General features: G+C 32.0%; 3 protein-coding genes across 3 annotated transcripts; 2 read left to right on the plus strand and 1 right to left on the minus strand.

Annotated features, from left to right (window-relative positions):
- Nucleotides 1-345: 345 nt before the first annotated feature.
- LOC119838399 (dnaJ homolog subfamily C member 9) lies at nucleotides 346-2,674 on the minus strand. The gene is made up of 5 exons (XM_038364332.1): nucleotides 2,277-2,674; nucleotides 1,906-2,178; nucleotides 1,557-1,684; nucleotides 820-961; nucleotides 346-632 (listed from the first exon to the last, which is right to left on the minus strand). The coding sequence occupies exons 1-5, from the start codon at nucleotides 2,365-2,367 to the stop codon at nucleotides 466-468; spliced, it is 801 nt and encodes a 266-aa protein (XP_038220260.1). The 5' UTR covers nucleotides 2,368-2,674; the 3' UTR covers nucleotides 346-465.
- A 1,517-nt stretch (nucleotides 2,675-4,191) lies between these two features.
- LOC119838382 (26S proteasome non-ATPase regulatory subunit 5) lies at nucleotides 4,192-7,745 on the plus strand. The gene is made up of 7 exons (XM_038364317.1): nucleotides 4,192-4,524; nucleotides 4,607-4,751; nucleotides 4,829-5,050; nucleotides 5,197-5,449; nucleotides 5,527-5,715; nucleotides 6,133-6,456; nucleotides 7,457-7,745. The coding sequence occupies exons 1-7, from the start codon at nucleotides 4,346-4,348 to the stop codon at nucleotides 7,651-7,653; spliced, it is 1,509 nt and encodes a 502-aa protein (XP_038220245.1). The 5' UTR covers nucleotides 4,192-4,345; the 3' UTR covers nucleotides 7,654-7,745.
- Nucleotides 7,746-8,500: 755 nt separating this feature from the next.
- On the plus strand, nucleotides 8,501-9,354 carry LOC119838272. The gene has a single exon (XM_038364139.1). The coding sequence runs from the start codon at nucleotides 8,501-8,503 to the stop codon at nucleotides 9,275-9,277; it is 777 nt and encodes a 258-aa protein (XP_038220067.1). The 3' UTR covers nucleotides 9,278-9,354.
- Nucleotides 9,355-16,409: the final 7,055 nt, after the last annotated feature.

Genomic DNA, 16,409 nt, shown 5'->3' on the forward strand with positions numbered 1-16,409 from the left:
GGGGAAGCTGATGGATGCTATTTCACAAGATCTTTCGTAGGTAATCTAGCTTATTCTTGCGATTCTGCCTTGAGGGACGTCAGATTAGTATAACTAGGTGACATAAAACCGAAAAAAAAAAATCTGTTGCAGAAATTAGTTCGTGATCAAATGATTTTCTTTGAATATTTATAAGATGCGACAAACTAAAAACAAAAATAGCAAAATATCCAATTACTGTTTTAATTTTCTTGAAAGTTTATTTTGCAAAGCAGATGGGCATAGGGTAGTAACTCGAAAATGCGCAAGTATTCACTTACTTGTAAGTATCAACTGAATTGTTGTATAAGAAAAAAAGCATTGATGTACATATAAATAATTATTTTATTGAGAAGATTAGAATGTCTTAAACAGACGTGTGAAACATAAATAACATATTTCATATTTCACTAGGATAACAAGATAAAAAAATAAAATATAGTAGCCTCATTTTCGTTTCTTCATTGTGGTTTCCTTGGTTTCTTTTGCTTTACGTTTCCTGCCTTTTGGTTTACTTTCACCATATTTTGCAGCCAAATTATCAAGAAATGAATTCATTTGATTGGCTCTTGATTCTTGTTTCTGTTTTATCATCAATTCTAAACTATTTTCACCTAAAATATTATCTACAATTAAAAAAGTAATTCTAAAGAAATAACATTTCTTCCAGAAAATATTCTGTATCAGTCTCCTTATTGATATATTTTTAAATAAATCTTCTTTTTTTTATTTTTTAAACAATTTAGTCATCATAAGGTCAAAAATATTTCAAAAAATTTAAAATTGAATTTGAACATTAACCTGAACCTAATCCTAGTTCTTTCTTAAACTCTTCTGCTTCTTTTGCTTCCCGATTTTCCTTGGCATGTCGACGTTGACGTTTTTTGACTGGTTCATGGGTAAATATTTTATAGGCTGGGATTTCTCCTTGTTCTATCATTTCCTGGGGCATATCATTACACATTGATTATCATTATGCCTATTATAATTTATTTTATTTAATTATAAGAATATGAGTTGTTATATTTCACATTAATAATTTTTTTACATTTCATGAATATTTTAAACGACTTATGTATTAATAATAATAATAATAATACGGGCTCGTTTTCCGCAACTCGACGTCAAGCGCCTATTTTGCGTGAAAGAAAAGGAGGGGGGTAGCCAGTCAAAGCTGGAACCATCCCAGCTCCTCCATGAAGCTAAGCAGCTGTGAGGGCTGCTGAAAACCTCAAGGAGGGACCTAGGATTACCCAAATGCCTTGCCCTGTACTCCGCAACCGCCGTGCATTCCATGATCATGTGGGCTGCCGTTTCTTCAGTCGTCATGCACGCTCTACATAACGGACTGTCAGTAATCCCTAAGTTAAAGAGATGCCTGTTAAAGGGACCATGACCTGTCAGGGCCCCTGTAATTGTACGTAATTGTAATCTTCGACTCGAAACGACTTATGTATCTATATTAGTTTTAAAATTTCTAGAAATGTGACTAAATATATTATTTACTTGGTAACAGAAATGGTTTCAGATGTACTCACAGATAAGATGGCTTTTAATCTGGCTTCATGTTCTGATCTAGCAAATTGGACTTGGTCAACAATATAATCCATGTCACCTTTACCAGCGAGATATGCATTCTTTAAATCCTTCTTTTCTTCATCAGATCCTGATAAAGTGATTGCATTATTTCAACAGAATCTATACTATCTATACTAACATAAAACTGAAAAGTTTGTTCATTTGAACAATTCAATCTCAGGAAATACTGGACAGATTTCAATGCTATGCAGATTTCAGTGCTATGTGCTAAATCTGTAACATTGGTGAATCAGGGGTGAATTGTTAGTACATGATTTAAAAAATAATAAATTCTAAAAATTAATATACCTATGTACTCCTTTTCATATGCTTTAATATCTTCTTCTGTAATCTTTTTAAAGAGCAATCGCCAGTACACTGTCCAATCTCTATCCTTAATTATATTGTATTCTCCATCATCCACACTCTTTGTGGTATCATAGAGCTCCCTTTTCTCTTTATCACTCAAAATCGCATGAACACCACCAAGGACCTTAAACTTCTCAGTAGCTTCCAATTTCTCTTCCTCTTTTACTCTGTCTGGATGAACTTTTAGGGATAGCTTGTGGTAAGCTTTTTTAACTAAATGAAACATAACAAAAATATATATATAATAGAGGTAATATGAATAAAAAAGTGAAACATTAATATATATGTATATATTATATATAGTTACAAACCTTCTTTATCTGATGCTTTTTCATCAATTTGTAAAATTTCATATAAATTAGTTGTGTTAAAATATTGTTCACATAAATCTAAAAGACTCATGTTGAGAGTATTAAAATTAAATATGATATATAAATGAAGGCCTGTAAATATTTACTGAAACAGAGCTTATGAGTTCAAAACCATTTCCTATTATTGATCAGATTATTGTCTTATTAGTTATTTGGGCTTTCTCTACTCGACTAAATTGTGATGATAAAGAAAACGATAAAAGGTGTTTATATCGATATAGACGAGAGCCTGTAGAAAACAATAAATAATGCAAAATTAAAACTGAATGCACGATGCGCGGCAAAATGTAAAAATCGTTGCCAAAATGCGAACTGAAGTTTGATATTAACTTGACATATACAAATAGAATGACATTTCCCTTTTGAGCAGGATGACAAGTATTGCCCGGTGCGGCGAGGCGGTGTGGGATGTGAATTGTGATCCGCTCACGCCGCCCACAGGAGGGTAGAGCGGTGGTTTTACCTTGCCGCTCTAACTTCTGAAATGGCCCGGTAACGGGCTGCCACAAAAAAGTCTAAAGTGCACAATATAAATGAATTGCAAATATTTTACACTTAAATGAAAACATTAAGAAGAAAAAGAGAATACAAAGAAATTACACAATTCAAATAAGTAAGTTAGATTTCAAATTTAAATTTTACTAAATCACTTGCTGCAAAATTTTCATTAATCGATTAATGAAATTAATCATTATTTCAGCGTTAACATATTGGCGGCCAAACAGGACACCTGTTGCTATGTGTTGCCTGGCATTGCCGAGGTAATGCGCTTATTACATTTTACTCAATATAATTTTCAAAATCATGAGCAATTTTAGAAATTAGAGGCTATCACAGTGTCCTAAAGTTAGGCATTCAGTCAGACAATCGATGTTATGAGCGATTTAGAACCATCGTACTCAGAAAGTATCTACGAAAGTATTGATATCGTTTTATCTAAAATGTGACACTGTTTATTCAAAAGCAAGATACTATTTTACTATCATATGAGAAAGAATAAATGACAAAGAAAGATTTGTTGTAATCTGTGATAACAGAAAACTTGTATTAAGATTTAATAATCAATTATTTTATATTGACAAAAAATTTCCCGAAAAGTATTGGACTTTTTATGAAAGTCAATTAAGAGTATTTAAATAATTCAAATTTAAGTAATTAAATTTGATTACACCTTCCTAAATACGTTTCTTATTAGGCTGCTATTATAATTAAATCATCTCGCATAGTGCTCTCTTAATTTAGGAGCTAACTGGATGAATGTATATAATGATGGAACTAACTCAATGAATGTAATTACTTTCCCAAATTCAGTGACATCTAAATTAATTATTGCAATGGAAGCATATTAGGTACTCGCAGTGCTTTAATCGCGTGATTATTCTAAGAATTCAAGCAGACAGTTAATCATATAATCTCTATGCATATCTACATTTATTTTAATTCGATATTCGAATTAATTGAATTAGTAAGCCTTCGAACATTAATTTAAAAAATGTGACAAAAACGGGGACACAGTACATTACAGTGGATTGGATTGTGATCCATAGATTCGTTCCATAGATTATACACTGATATACTGTCCGTTCGTTCATGGATTCTTTTGAAAAGAGATAAAAAGACTTCATAGTTTGTAGGAACGGCTTCACAATCACGTAAAATTTGTTATCAAAAATAAGACTTGGCTTAAAGGTTTCGTAAGAAAGCCGGTAAATCAAAAAAAAAAAAAAAACACTAATGTATATCGCTACTCGCAACAAACCTATACTATTATTTGCAACAAACCCATACTATTATTTGCAACAAACCCAAAAGCTGTTGTCAAGTGTCAAATGACATTTGTCAAAATGTCAATTGTCAACAAAAAAGCAAAATTTGCTGGTAATGTTTATTGTTGTTTAATTTTTTCGCTGGTCGGCAGGCCGTTTAATCGCGTTGTTCATATAGATTATAACATACATATCCTGAAATTGTTTAATGAATGTGTCCCATAATTTACAAATACTATAGCAATGTCTAACATAGAGCAATACAGAGTTTTTACAAAAATTCTACATGATGAAGAGCAAAGATCACAAGCTTTAAATGACATTATAAACTTGTTGAATTTTACTTCGCCTGCTGAAGCTGCACTTGTAATACAAAACGTTGGAATATGTAAAATATTGCAGTGTCTTAATGCCACTGATAAGTAAGTCATAGCACATATAGAAATGTACTATGAAATAGTTTCTTTAATTCATCTATTCATATTGAATTTGATAAAATTGCAGAACACACGTCGAGCTTTCGTGTGAAGTATTAAAGAAATGTTTTGAAATAATTGAACCTGCTGATGTGATACGACAGTATATTACATATCTTATGTATTTACTGAGGCATGAAAAGGTTTCTGTAAGACAAGTTGCAGTTGAAGTGGTATGTAAAAATTAAAAAAAAAAAAAGGTTACAAAATATCTAGAGGCATTACATTTTAATTATATCTACATTTGCAGGTCTACAAAATACTAATGACAAATTCCTCTGCAATATCTGTACCTCAACATATTGATATTTTTGTTGCTGTAGCACAAATGGTGTGTGATAGAGATGTGGCCATTGCAAATAAAGCAGTTCTCATTACATCTAATCTCCCTGAGGATGCATATCCTAAAGTATTAGAGGAAATGCGGATAGCATTTAATTGCAACACAAGCAGTAAATGTAATGCTTTTGAGGTAATTAATACTGTTAATAGGTGTAGTAATAATAAAAGGTACTAACAATTAACATTACATTAAGATATAAAGATCTTATAAACTGTAATTTTTTGTGTTTATTGTAATTATTACTCCTTATTATTTTTTATTACTATTACTTTCAGATTGTTGTAAATATTTCATCTAAGTCACCTGATCTGTTCAAGCTATGTATGGATCAGGGTTACATAAATTTTATGGTATCAGAACTTCAGTCTGATGATATACTTTATCAAATGAATATCTTAGAATTATTATCGCAATTGGCTAGAACACCTTATGGTATGAATTATTTAATAGAAAATGGTTCATTTAAGCAAATGGTACAGCAATTACAAGATCTTCGAAACAATCCTTTGGGTGGTCTTTTGATGACAGGTAAAACTAATAATTTATTAATGAAAATTTTTTGTTGAAGTTGCTATTGTTAAATAATGTAAAATTAATTATTTTAGGTTATATCAAATTTTTTGGCACAGTAACTTATCAATATTCTAAAGAAATTATAAATGAGTATCCTGTGTTGGTGGAAACATTACTTGAAGGTTTTGACTCCAATGATCAAACAATTATTCCTGTTGTATTGGATACCTTTGGCATTATAGGAAGCACAATTGAGGGAAAACTTTGTTTGGCTGCATTTGGTAAATATGTTTTTTTTTAGTTTGAATGTAATTGGGATGCACTATGACTCCACACATTTTACATTTTACAATTATACTGCAGCTAGTGCGAGCATAGTTGGGTTGACCATTGAAAAACACCTAGGCACAATTATGTTATTTGATGGCTTTACAGGTCTTGATTTTCCCGTCAAAATAAAAAACCACAAGAAATTTATATAATGGGAAAATAATAATAACTTTATATAGCTTGCTGCTATATATAATCTTTATCATGTTTGTCATGCTTTCCATTATTCCTTTGTTGATTGCAATACATTGAAATTTGTTAGAAACAAACTCGCTAAAGCATATACCCATGGGACTTTATTAATCCAGAACATACCACTGTCACATGTAATATCTATTATTTAATTCATTATTTTTCTTTTATATCAGGAAGTAAATTTACTCAAGCTGTTGAGAAGGTTGGAGAAATGATTAGAAACAGTCCAACGGATATAAAAGTGCGCGCTCTTATATGTTTTTCGCATTTAATAAGTGTTGAACAGGATTCTCAATCAAAAACTAAACCCATAGACCATAGAGTTACGTTAATGACCCGCGAATGGTTTCGAAGCTTGAGTAAACAACCTGCATCAATAGAGACTTTATTTGGTGTGTGTCAAAATCCATTCCCTGATATTCGGTTCTCTGCGTTTACTTTATTAGACGCAGTGTGTCAACATAAGTGGGGTGAAGATTTGGTAGCAAACTGTGCAGGTATGCATCAATACATTCTTATGACAAGTTTCTTAAGTACTATTGTGGGTGATGGTAGTTCTAATAATTTTAAAATAAAGCATATCGAGTGTTATTAAAATCCGACGTATTTTCATACTGTAATTATTCGATTTTTATGACAATTTTCTAAAGTGTGGAGTTTATTGGTAAGGAGTATAGTGTCACATGGGAAAAAGTGACCAAATTGATAACATTTCCAAAATAAAGGCAATAAGTAGTTTTAAGTAGCTTTTTTATTTTAATCGAAACTAGATCAAAAATAACAGTACCCATATTTTTGCTTATTCGAAATAATGTGGTTTTTCATCTTTGAAAATCATCTCATTCTAAAACGTCGCAAGCGCCAAATGACGTGAATCATGTGTTTAGGAATTCATTTTTTATGTACTAGGTAGGATTGAATTAAAATTACTGTAATTACTGACATAACTGAAAATGTCATAATAATAGACTTGAACTTTTTTATATCTGGTCAAAATTTAGTATGGTTCATAAGCACATCTTTATTTTAACGTATGTATGACGTCATCACATCATTTTTCGTTTTAAACTATGTGCTTTTAAAATGTGGAACAAATAAATAAGAAAAAATATTTTCTGTAGGTAGTATAGCAAAAAAAGATTTGTTTTTTTATAAAATTAGAGAATAGAGAGCGCCATAACAAAAAGGTTGTTTCATTTGCATATTTACGACCCCATCCGGCCCTAAATAATTTTCCGCGTATTCTTTAAAATGTACCCTCTAGCTACAGTGGCGCCACCAATTTATCGCTTTTCTTGTATTTACAAAGACTATTGAGATAGAGATTGTAGAGATTGTAGAGATTGTAGAGATTATAGAGAGCAGAGGTAAGGACCTCTGCTCTCTATATGTCTGCCTTGAAATTGGATTTTTTAAATATACCCTACATTCGCAATTATCCTCTTGTTATTTTTATCTAGATGGCGTTCAATATTTATAAATATGCATATTTTTTAGGTTTCATTGAATTTCTCCTCGATCGAACTCTTGATTATAAGAAGCAATTGATGGAACTAAAATATGACATCATCAAGCGACTATCCAAATCAACAGCATTTGAAGCTAACACTCTGATGAGACTCCAGACATATGTTGACCAAGGTCCGTTTTATTCTGAGACTATAATGCAAGTGGCGATGGAAGAGGGGGATTAGTTTGAAAAGGCTTGAAGAGATTTTTTTGGATTCGTAATTATTATTTCTGTTAACAGAATGTTTATGTTTATTTAATATATTACATACTTTGATAATAAGTTTGGTGTTTTTTCTTTTACAATCACCCTAAAAAACCTAAGTTACCACCTTAAGTTTTAACGAGTAACGACTGTTGAAATAAAATTGTGATACTTTATTCATAATATAGACTTTAAATATCATACATTGAGAGACTGCATTTTCGTTTCACCGTAACTTTTTTTTGGAGGAGCACGCAAACGGGTGTGGAGCGCCAATCCCATAGGTTGTGCGGATAGTGAGCTGTATTTACGATGGGTGATCCGACGTTGGAACCGAGGCTGATAATAAATGGAACATTTCTTCAGAGCATTCCCCATAGTAGGGTATAACGTACCGGCAGGGGCAGAAATCTCTACAACATTACGATTCTTTTGGTGAACCAACAACTTGTATGATTTTTTTGATACAAATGGGTTGTAGAAACAAAATTAAAGTAAATACATATACAGTAATTACACATGTCAGAATATTGATAACTTCTTTGAAATTTTAGAAACTATTTTGCATGCCATGAAAAACGAGCAGACATAGATTTAACATTAACCAGTGTATTTTCCTACTACTCTAGAAACAGTAACAATAAAAAAGTTGTATGGACTTATATAACCTAATCTTTGGTCGTTCGTGAAAATTAATGAAAAAGATTGCTCAATATGTTCTATTTATAAACTATGTGTAAAAACGTCAAAGAATTACAACTTATTCGTTTGACATTTGCTCTTATTTCCTATTTACATAAATCTTTTTGATCATTAATTTTATTGATATGGCTTCCGGTGACAACCAGGAATCTCGTTCAAGAACTTTTTCTCTAGAAACAGGAGAAACAGACACGCGCCATCTTCGCCCCGAAAGCAATGCTACCGAAGATAATATACCAGAAGCAATAAAAACATATGAAGCAAGTGCAAACAATGAGTGCTTTAATCAGGTTAATGACGAAAATAATTTAAAACAAAGGATTAAGCAATGTAGAAATATAATAGAATCATTAAAATTAGAACTGAATCAAGAAAAGAGCCGATTGGAAAAAGATACCAAAGCTTCAAATGATATACAGGAACTTAAAACCAACTCTGACGCAACAAGTTATTCAGATATTCCTTACTCTTCAGATTTTTACACTAGTGTTGAAGATAAATTAACTTGTGATGAAAATCTTCTAGAATATGAAAAGCAATTACAAAGATATCAAAATACATTAAACATGGCCCAAATTGAAAAGAAAAATGCAATAAGAAAGCACATGATAGCAAAAGCTTATAAACTCAAATTGCTTGAAGTCGAAAATCAATGTAATATAGAACTTTTACGCGTCAAGCAAAGCTTACAATGTCTGGAACCATTACAAATGATTGCTAGTAAGTGGAAATCCAACGTCGATGATTTCTCTTACGATTTAAATAATTTTGAACTCATACCGAGGTATCCAGAACTAAACGCACTTTCTGGAAGCGACGTTTCTTCATCTGTAGATGATACAGAAATAAAAAACAAGTCACCCAACAGTCTTAATGAATCCGTCTTATCAGATTTGCAATAAGAACTATAATTTTTTGCAAACTTTACGTTAAATTTTTCCGAAAAATCGGTGTGAATATCAGAATTCAATAAATCAGCTAAACGAGACCTCCACTGTAGACCACACACATCGAGGCACGCGCTTTGAATGCTCCTGACTTTTTATTCTCACCGCGCGATCAGCCGTCGTGCTCACTCGGTATTCGTCGGCAGCCGATGGGAAGGTCCCACATACATCTATTATATCTACCTACATTCGTTCGTGCGGCCTGTCTCGTTCAGTTAAGAACTTGAATTTTATTTTAATAAGATTCCAATTTGTCAATTAGAGGGCAACGCATAAACGATAAACGAAACTGGTTTGACTTCTTTACACCTTTTGACTAATACTAATTCTATATGGAATTGTTTGAGTCATAGTTGAAACCGCATAGCTGCTATCCGACTTTTTTAATGGTCAATAAAAGGTATTGCGATATTAAATTATTTATTTCTTATAAAAATAATAGTTGTGTAAAATAAGAAAATCACTAAACAGTTTTAGTTGCTTACTTCAAACATTTCATCTAAATTAGAGCCATTTGATTGCCAAATCAGATTTTAATTTTAGATATATTCCTATCATAAAAACTCACACTAGTGATTCCATACTCCATATCGGTTGCGGTCGTTAAAAATATGCAAGGAATGTTAACCGAGCGCGACCAACTCGAGTTTGTGGAAGGTGGACTCTTCTTTTTATTGGCTGCAAAATTGATTATAAAATCTTAAGTTGCTTCGTTAAGGTCATTTTTGTGAAAATTATTTATTTATTATTAAATTCTCGATGATATTGGGAATGTACTTGAAACATTTTGAATGATTGATATTAATATTAAAACTTCTTTTGTGAAAATATTTAACAATTTTAATTCACTATTTGGCGCAATCTGTACTGTATGTTTGTATTCTAATGTGATGTTTTGTGGTAACAGCCAAATATTAGAGAGGCAATAGAATTGCATAAGCATAAGTATACTCGCTATGAAAAACGGATACCTTTACACTTTCATGTTTGCACTTGTTTTTTCTCCTGTATCGAAAATATCTACGGGACGATTGGTTTGAACGGGGCTAAGAGCTTTATGGTAAAGTAAATAGTTTAAAACACTAAAGCCCGGTCGTATTGGCTAAGCACTCTCTTCCATTAGCCTTCACCGACACCTCGTCGGTATTCAGTCAAAAATATTTTTTGTTTTCTAGCGTACGAAGGTGCCGACGCGACACTCATTCACCACTTGGTGCAGTTTATTTAGGCGTTTAAGCGGCTTGAAGGAATACCCCATCACGTCATATTTGTGTTTTTATTTTATAGTATGAACATTGAATACTGATGTCCCATATATTTTATGGGCGATTAGAGATTTTATTAGGCGCTAAAGGTGTCTAACTACAGTTAAACATAAGTAAAATAGTAATCTTAAACGTTATGTCGGAATTTGTAAATAATATAGTTGTTGATGTAATTAAGTCACATATTTTTGAACTAATATGTAGGTACTTACTTAATCTGTAACATCGTTATATATCAGTTCGCAACTCACTGTCTTGTTTCCTTCTTTACATTGAATGCAAATTTCATTGACAGCAGGGCTTCCAGAACTTATATGTTAAACAAAAGATGTTATGAATGAATGTTTATCTAAATTTGACTGAAAAAATCTACGTTCAGCGGAAATGTTTGTTTACAGTGCAGCACGCAGTGTCTTATCTTGTAATCTAGTGAATAATTAGTGAAGGCGCCATAGTGCTAATTAGCCCAGAGTGTTCTGTGGTAACTGTCCTTTTGTTACCTCTTCTTTTTATATTTTTTTCTCTTGTGTAAAATTAATTTTCCTTTTAATATGCTTCATATTTTTATTTATTTATTTGTAACACGTAATAATTATAATGTTTTTATTTATAGTCACCGGTGGCTCTTTGATAACTTTCTGAAGTGGAGTTGTCATTTTATTCCTACGGAAAATATAAGGTTTGTAGATTAGATATGTGTGACGTGTATACTATATAGTGTGATACAAGACCTTGGAAAATTTGTTACAATTAGCACCAACATATACCGTGATCCCCATGTATGATCCACCTGGGTAAGAAGGTACTATGAAATGTTATGTCATTACTCATATTATGGGTAAGTTCATTCCAACAACATAAAACGAAATACAAATCCATATTTTTGCTTTATGTTTTCCTTAATATTACGCATTAGTCTTTTGTTAGGGTTTATCTTATCAGTGGTTTCACACTAAGTATTGTGCTATGACCATAAGCAGGTTCACACGGTTTTTGTTAAAATGTACAGTACTACCTTTATTCGGGTCGATCGAGGTACTTTTACGCACACATTACTTCCGAGTATTATCGATAAGGAAGTAAAACTTGTTCATTTTTGTTTATTTTCATTCTTGTGTAAAACATTAGTGACTCACCAATTCGATGTTGTAGACTGTCCCTATTTTGGACTAAGGAATAGAGTCGAGGAGGACTCAATTTTAACTATGAATAAAATTTTAGCATATATTCTAAACCATTGCCTCCGTTTTCCGAAGAAGGCCTTCGCATAGGAGTTTCGCTCTATATTTATACTCACCAGAAATTTCGCAGACTCGTGAAAATTCATTCATGTAGGTATGTAAGTTATAAAAAAAGTTTCATAATTCAAAAACAAAAGTAAGCATTGAGATCATTATAATATATAGATCAATTTATTTCTAACATTACAATAAAAGATACAAGTACTATAGTAATATAGGTTTATTACGCAACAGTACTTCTGTAATACAACACTGACAATACGTTGGAGGAAATTGAAAATCAAACATTCACAAGAATGACATATGAGATTACTACAAGACCGGCCATGCATTTTATTCTTTGTGTAACGTCTTCGCATTGCGTACAAATTGCCCTAAACAGGCTCTCCATTATGTAAATGTGCATATAAATTGTCTTCTAAAGCGTTTCTTTTCTCAAACGGAAGATTTTTTCATGGGATTCGGCGTTATGAAAATTTAGCAATATGGGAATTTTGCCCATAGATAAACAATGTCTCTTAAAAGTTGAAGGCTGCCTTCTGTGTTGTTGCTTATTTTGGTATAAGTTTTGATTTTTGTATTAATTGTTAGCAGAGTTGGTGCTTAACGACCACCACTGCCTTTCAAAGGCGGTGATCGCCCATAAATATTTCCACGGATATGGCGGTAAAATGCGTTTGCCCGCTTTTAAAAGAGGAAAGGAATGAGGAATGACGACGGGAATAAAGGACTTTGAAAAGGTGCAGATTTCCGGCTCGCCCACTCACCTTACGAAACATTGATTCTATGCTACTATTTTTCGCCAATCTGTGGAAGTGTGGAAACTTCCCCAATTTTGCGAGCTGCCCCAATTTGTGCCGACTCGTGCCCGGCTTCCACAATCAAAACCGGATTGACAATTAAAATAAAACATTCCTGCACTCATCATGAAATGAAACTATATTCATTTGTATTATATATAGGTGTATATAATAATTTACACTTTATTATACGATACTAGCGATACGCCCCGGGCTTTGCCTGTGGTTCATATAATACTTATAGCACTCAGGGATCACGTTTTTATATCCATGGATGAAGCAAGCGCATCCATATAAACAAACTTTTCGTCTTTATAGTACAAGTATTAGTATGACATCGGAAAACGAAAAATGAGAGCTTGACTCTATAGTCAAGTTAAAGTCTATACTTTAACTAGGTTACTTTATTATATAACAGTTACATATGATTAAAATATCTGCCTTAACTTCTGTTATTTGTACGAAATGTATAAAACTATATCATGTTGATATAAATATAATAGGCTAGGTCCTAGGACAAGTTCTTTTGTTCTACTCCATTGCTTCTGCCATTATCTCTCTTGGACTATGTTGTGATTATGTACTTGTGAATACGTGTCGTGTAGTAAATATTCTAGAAAATCTTTTGGTTGGGTTAGCTAATCACATTTCGATATAGTTAAGTTAAAACATAAACATTGGTAAACCAAAAAAAAAAAAAACCCAATGACGTTCAAATGTTCTATTTTTCCGATGAGGTAGGTAGGTATACTACACGCGTTACGGAATTACCAATTTTAAACAAAATGTTTTTTAGCTATTATGTTAAGTCGTGTTAACCTATTGTACAAATCTCCCTAACCACAATTTCATTTACATTTCAAGGTTTCAAAATATAGCCACGCTACCTAAGTAGATATGCCACATCGATTTCATTTTATATGTACATATATGTAGGTTTGTATCTTGTACTGTTCGCTTTCTTTTGGGACAATTATGTTATCAGCTTTTTATTATGTCAGACCGTGACTTTTTTTTCTTTCGTCCCCACCAGCAGTCGACCAAGAACCTCTCATCCAAAGGCGGTCAGCAATTATGTACCTGATGTAGTATATAAGTCGAGAGTTACCAAAAAATTGTGACGTAAGTACATGAACGAGTTTTGCAATGCGGTTGCTCTCTCGGGATTTAAGTAGTAAGGTCCATATACATTTTATAGTAATTAAATATTAAACTCGAAACAATATACCAATGTTTAAAAAAAAGATCTAAATGATTACTAGGTTTGTAAAAGCAAAACACTGCCCATCGTTTTCGGCTTATATTTCACTAGTAGTCGGGATATAACCCACATTATCTTGTGCAATAAATAGTTGGGTTCTCCAACTGCTGTGTGAACCGAGTTCGCAACACGAGATCTTACATTAAAAATCAAATATACATTTTATTATTTAAATTTTAACTAGCGACCCGCCCCGGATTGGCACTGGTGCAATAATACATGATATGTATATATTCATACTAGCTTTTGCCCGCGGCTTCGCACACGTTAAATTCTGAATAATTTTATAGATGTTAATCGGGATAAAAGATCTAGGCATCCAAGTCAGCTCATATCCTGTCTGTATACCAAATTTCATTAAAATCCGTTCAGTAGCAACAGCGTGAGTGACGGACAAACATTCACATTTATAATATTATATAGTGTGATAAATCTTCCTCTTGAATCACTCTTATCTATGAAAAAAAAACCATCAAAATCTATAGTGTAATTTTGAAGATTTACCATCATACAGACACACAGAGGGCGGATCTAATGTTTTTGGTTATCTACAGCGTTTGGTACGGCTTATTTTTGTTTGAAGACATAGGATAATCTTTTATCGCTTTTCAATGTAATAAATACACTATCTCTTTCACATATAAATATTCACCAAAGCAAAATGTTCTCAACTCAATTCATAAAGTCATTGAAACGAATAAAAACATTGGTAGTTTAGAACCATTCAAACAACAAAGTACTTATTTATTAGAAAAGTTTTGAACATGCCAGTTAGAACGCTTATAATATTCTGAATATAATTCAAACATATTATATTGGTGTTGGAATTAATGATCTAACATTGAAAGCAAATAAGAACAGTTAAATAATAACGGAATGTTATTGGAAAAGTTACTTGACAATGTGATATTGGAATATAAATATATCAGATAAGTACCTACCTTGAGAGCCGTTTGCGCCGTCTTGTTCCTTATGAATGTTTTAATTGGTGGAAAAAAGTAGACATCTTTTCCCGCTTTACTTCAGTTTCTTAGAAGGAAAATAGAATATTTCTATGTATTTCCTACATTACTGAGTTCTAATCAATAAAGAATCTTATTCCCACTTCCCAAATACCAAAATACCTATATTATTCCTCTTTTAGACCAGAGGTCGTCTTAAAAAATAATGGTCTATAACGATATGACTGCCTGGTGATGTCCTATTTATAATTTTTGGATCTTTTTTATGTACTATATGGAATTTAAATAAATAAAGAACTGCGTTCAAATCTGTTCGATTATATCTTCCTAATACTGTGAAAGTACCAATACAATAATATTTACGGTCAAGTGACAAGTGATTATATTGTATGCTATCGTTCCTTCCACTCTATATTTGTTCTCGAATAAATAACAGCTATCAAATAATGCAATGCTCGTGTTCTACAATAACATAATAAAATACGTACAATGTAATTCGGTATACATTCTCGACATTATGCCAGTAAAGAAGTTATACGAAAGCATCGCGGCATGATATCAAGGTCTCCCTTGAATTACGTTGTATAAACTCATGAGAAGAAAAACATAGAAAAACACAGAAACACTACACAACATAGGTACATATATTCACTCACATACTCACACAAACTATTCCCTTATACTGCAATTATATCGGGTATGTCCGAACCTTCACCTGGAACCTTATTTTTCAATTTCTTTAATTTTAGTTGTTTATTGTTTTTTAGTTTTGTTCATACACTGTATCGAATAGTTAATGTTGTACCTTGTAATTGGCGTACATATTTGTAAACGGAACTATTTATTGTATGTTTAGCTGTAAGATACCTTTTTAAAAATAAAATAAAATATAAAAATAAAAACAAGGAATAGTATTTGTATGTTTCTTGTACGAAAAATCATACTAAGTTTACAAGTAATTAGGCGTGATCACTATGTAATTAATCGAAAATACATAAATACGTACTAAAACTAGACCTACACTTGCCTAGACACTCCAAGAAATGCGTCATCATTAATCTATTATATTACCACTGAAATTTATAATTTTTGATGGTGTTTTAAGTCACGATCCACCAACTAAGTGTGTTTGATAGATGCACATAAACAAAAGTTTTTATGTCACTGTTTCCTCAATATATTTTCCTGCGCCCATTTCATAATAATAATATCGTTTTGACATTTAGAAAATAGACATCAATCTACTTATTTTAAATATCAATTATACCAGTGTGAAATTAAATTTTTCCAGCTCTTTTCTTTTCATAGATTCTATCTATTATATATAGCCCAACTGTCATTATATTAATAATATGATAGGTAGGTAGCACACTGCTTGACCAGAAAGCTTCGAGAAATTATAAACCCCTAACTATATTGTACCAGAAACAATAACTGTAAAACTTTGCCGGACGAAGTTTTCATAGATATTAATAAAAGCCGCTGGCAAAAGTTACAACAGAATGAATTATAAACATCACATAAGCAAACACTTTATATTAATTACACAATATTTATA

Source organism: Zerene cesonia, unplaced genomic scaffold (assembly GCF_012273895.1).
Source record: "Zerene cesonia ecotype Mississippi unplaced genomic scaffold, Zerene_cesonia_1.1 Zces_u002, whole genome shotgun sequence".
Lineage (NCBI taxonomy): Eukaryota > Metazoa > Arthropoda > Insecta > Lepidoptera > Pieridae > Zerene > Zerene cesonia.

Excerpts from the sequence above, each read along its gene's own strand:
- LOC119838272 (XM_038364139.1), top strand. The coding sequence starts at position 8,501 with ATGGCTTCCGGTGACAACCAGGAATCTCGTTCAAGAACTTTTTCTCTA.
- LOC119838399 (XM_038364332.1), bottom strand. The coding sequence starts at position 2,367 with ATGAGTCTTTTAGATTTATGTGAACAATATTTTAACACAACTAATTTA. Across the intron at positions 2,179-2,276 it reads AAAAGCATCAGATAAAGAAG|TTAAAAAAGCTTACCACAAG; the intron begins GTTTGTAACTAT and ends TGTTTCATTTAG. Across the intron at positions 1,685-1,905 it reads ATATGAAAAGGAGTACATAG|GATCTGATGAAGAAAAGAAG; the intron begins GTATATTAATTT and ends TCACTTTATCAG.
- LOC119838382 (XM_038364317.1), top strand. The coding sequence starts at position 4,346 with ATGTCTAACATAGAGCAATACAGAGTTTTTACAAAAATTCTACATGAT. Across the intron at positions 4,525-4,606 it reads TGTCTTAATGCCACTGATAA|AACACACGTCGAGCTTTCGT; the intron begins GTAAGTCATAGC and ends ATAAAATTGCAG. Across the intron at positions 5,450-5,526 it reads GGGTGGTCTTTTGATGACAG|GTTATATCAAATTTTTTGGC; the intron begins GTAAAACTAATA and ends TAATTATTTTAG.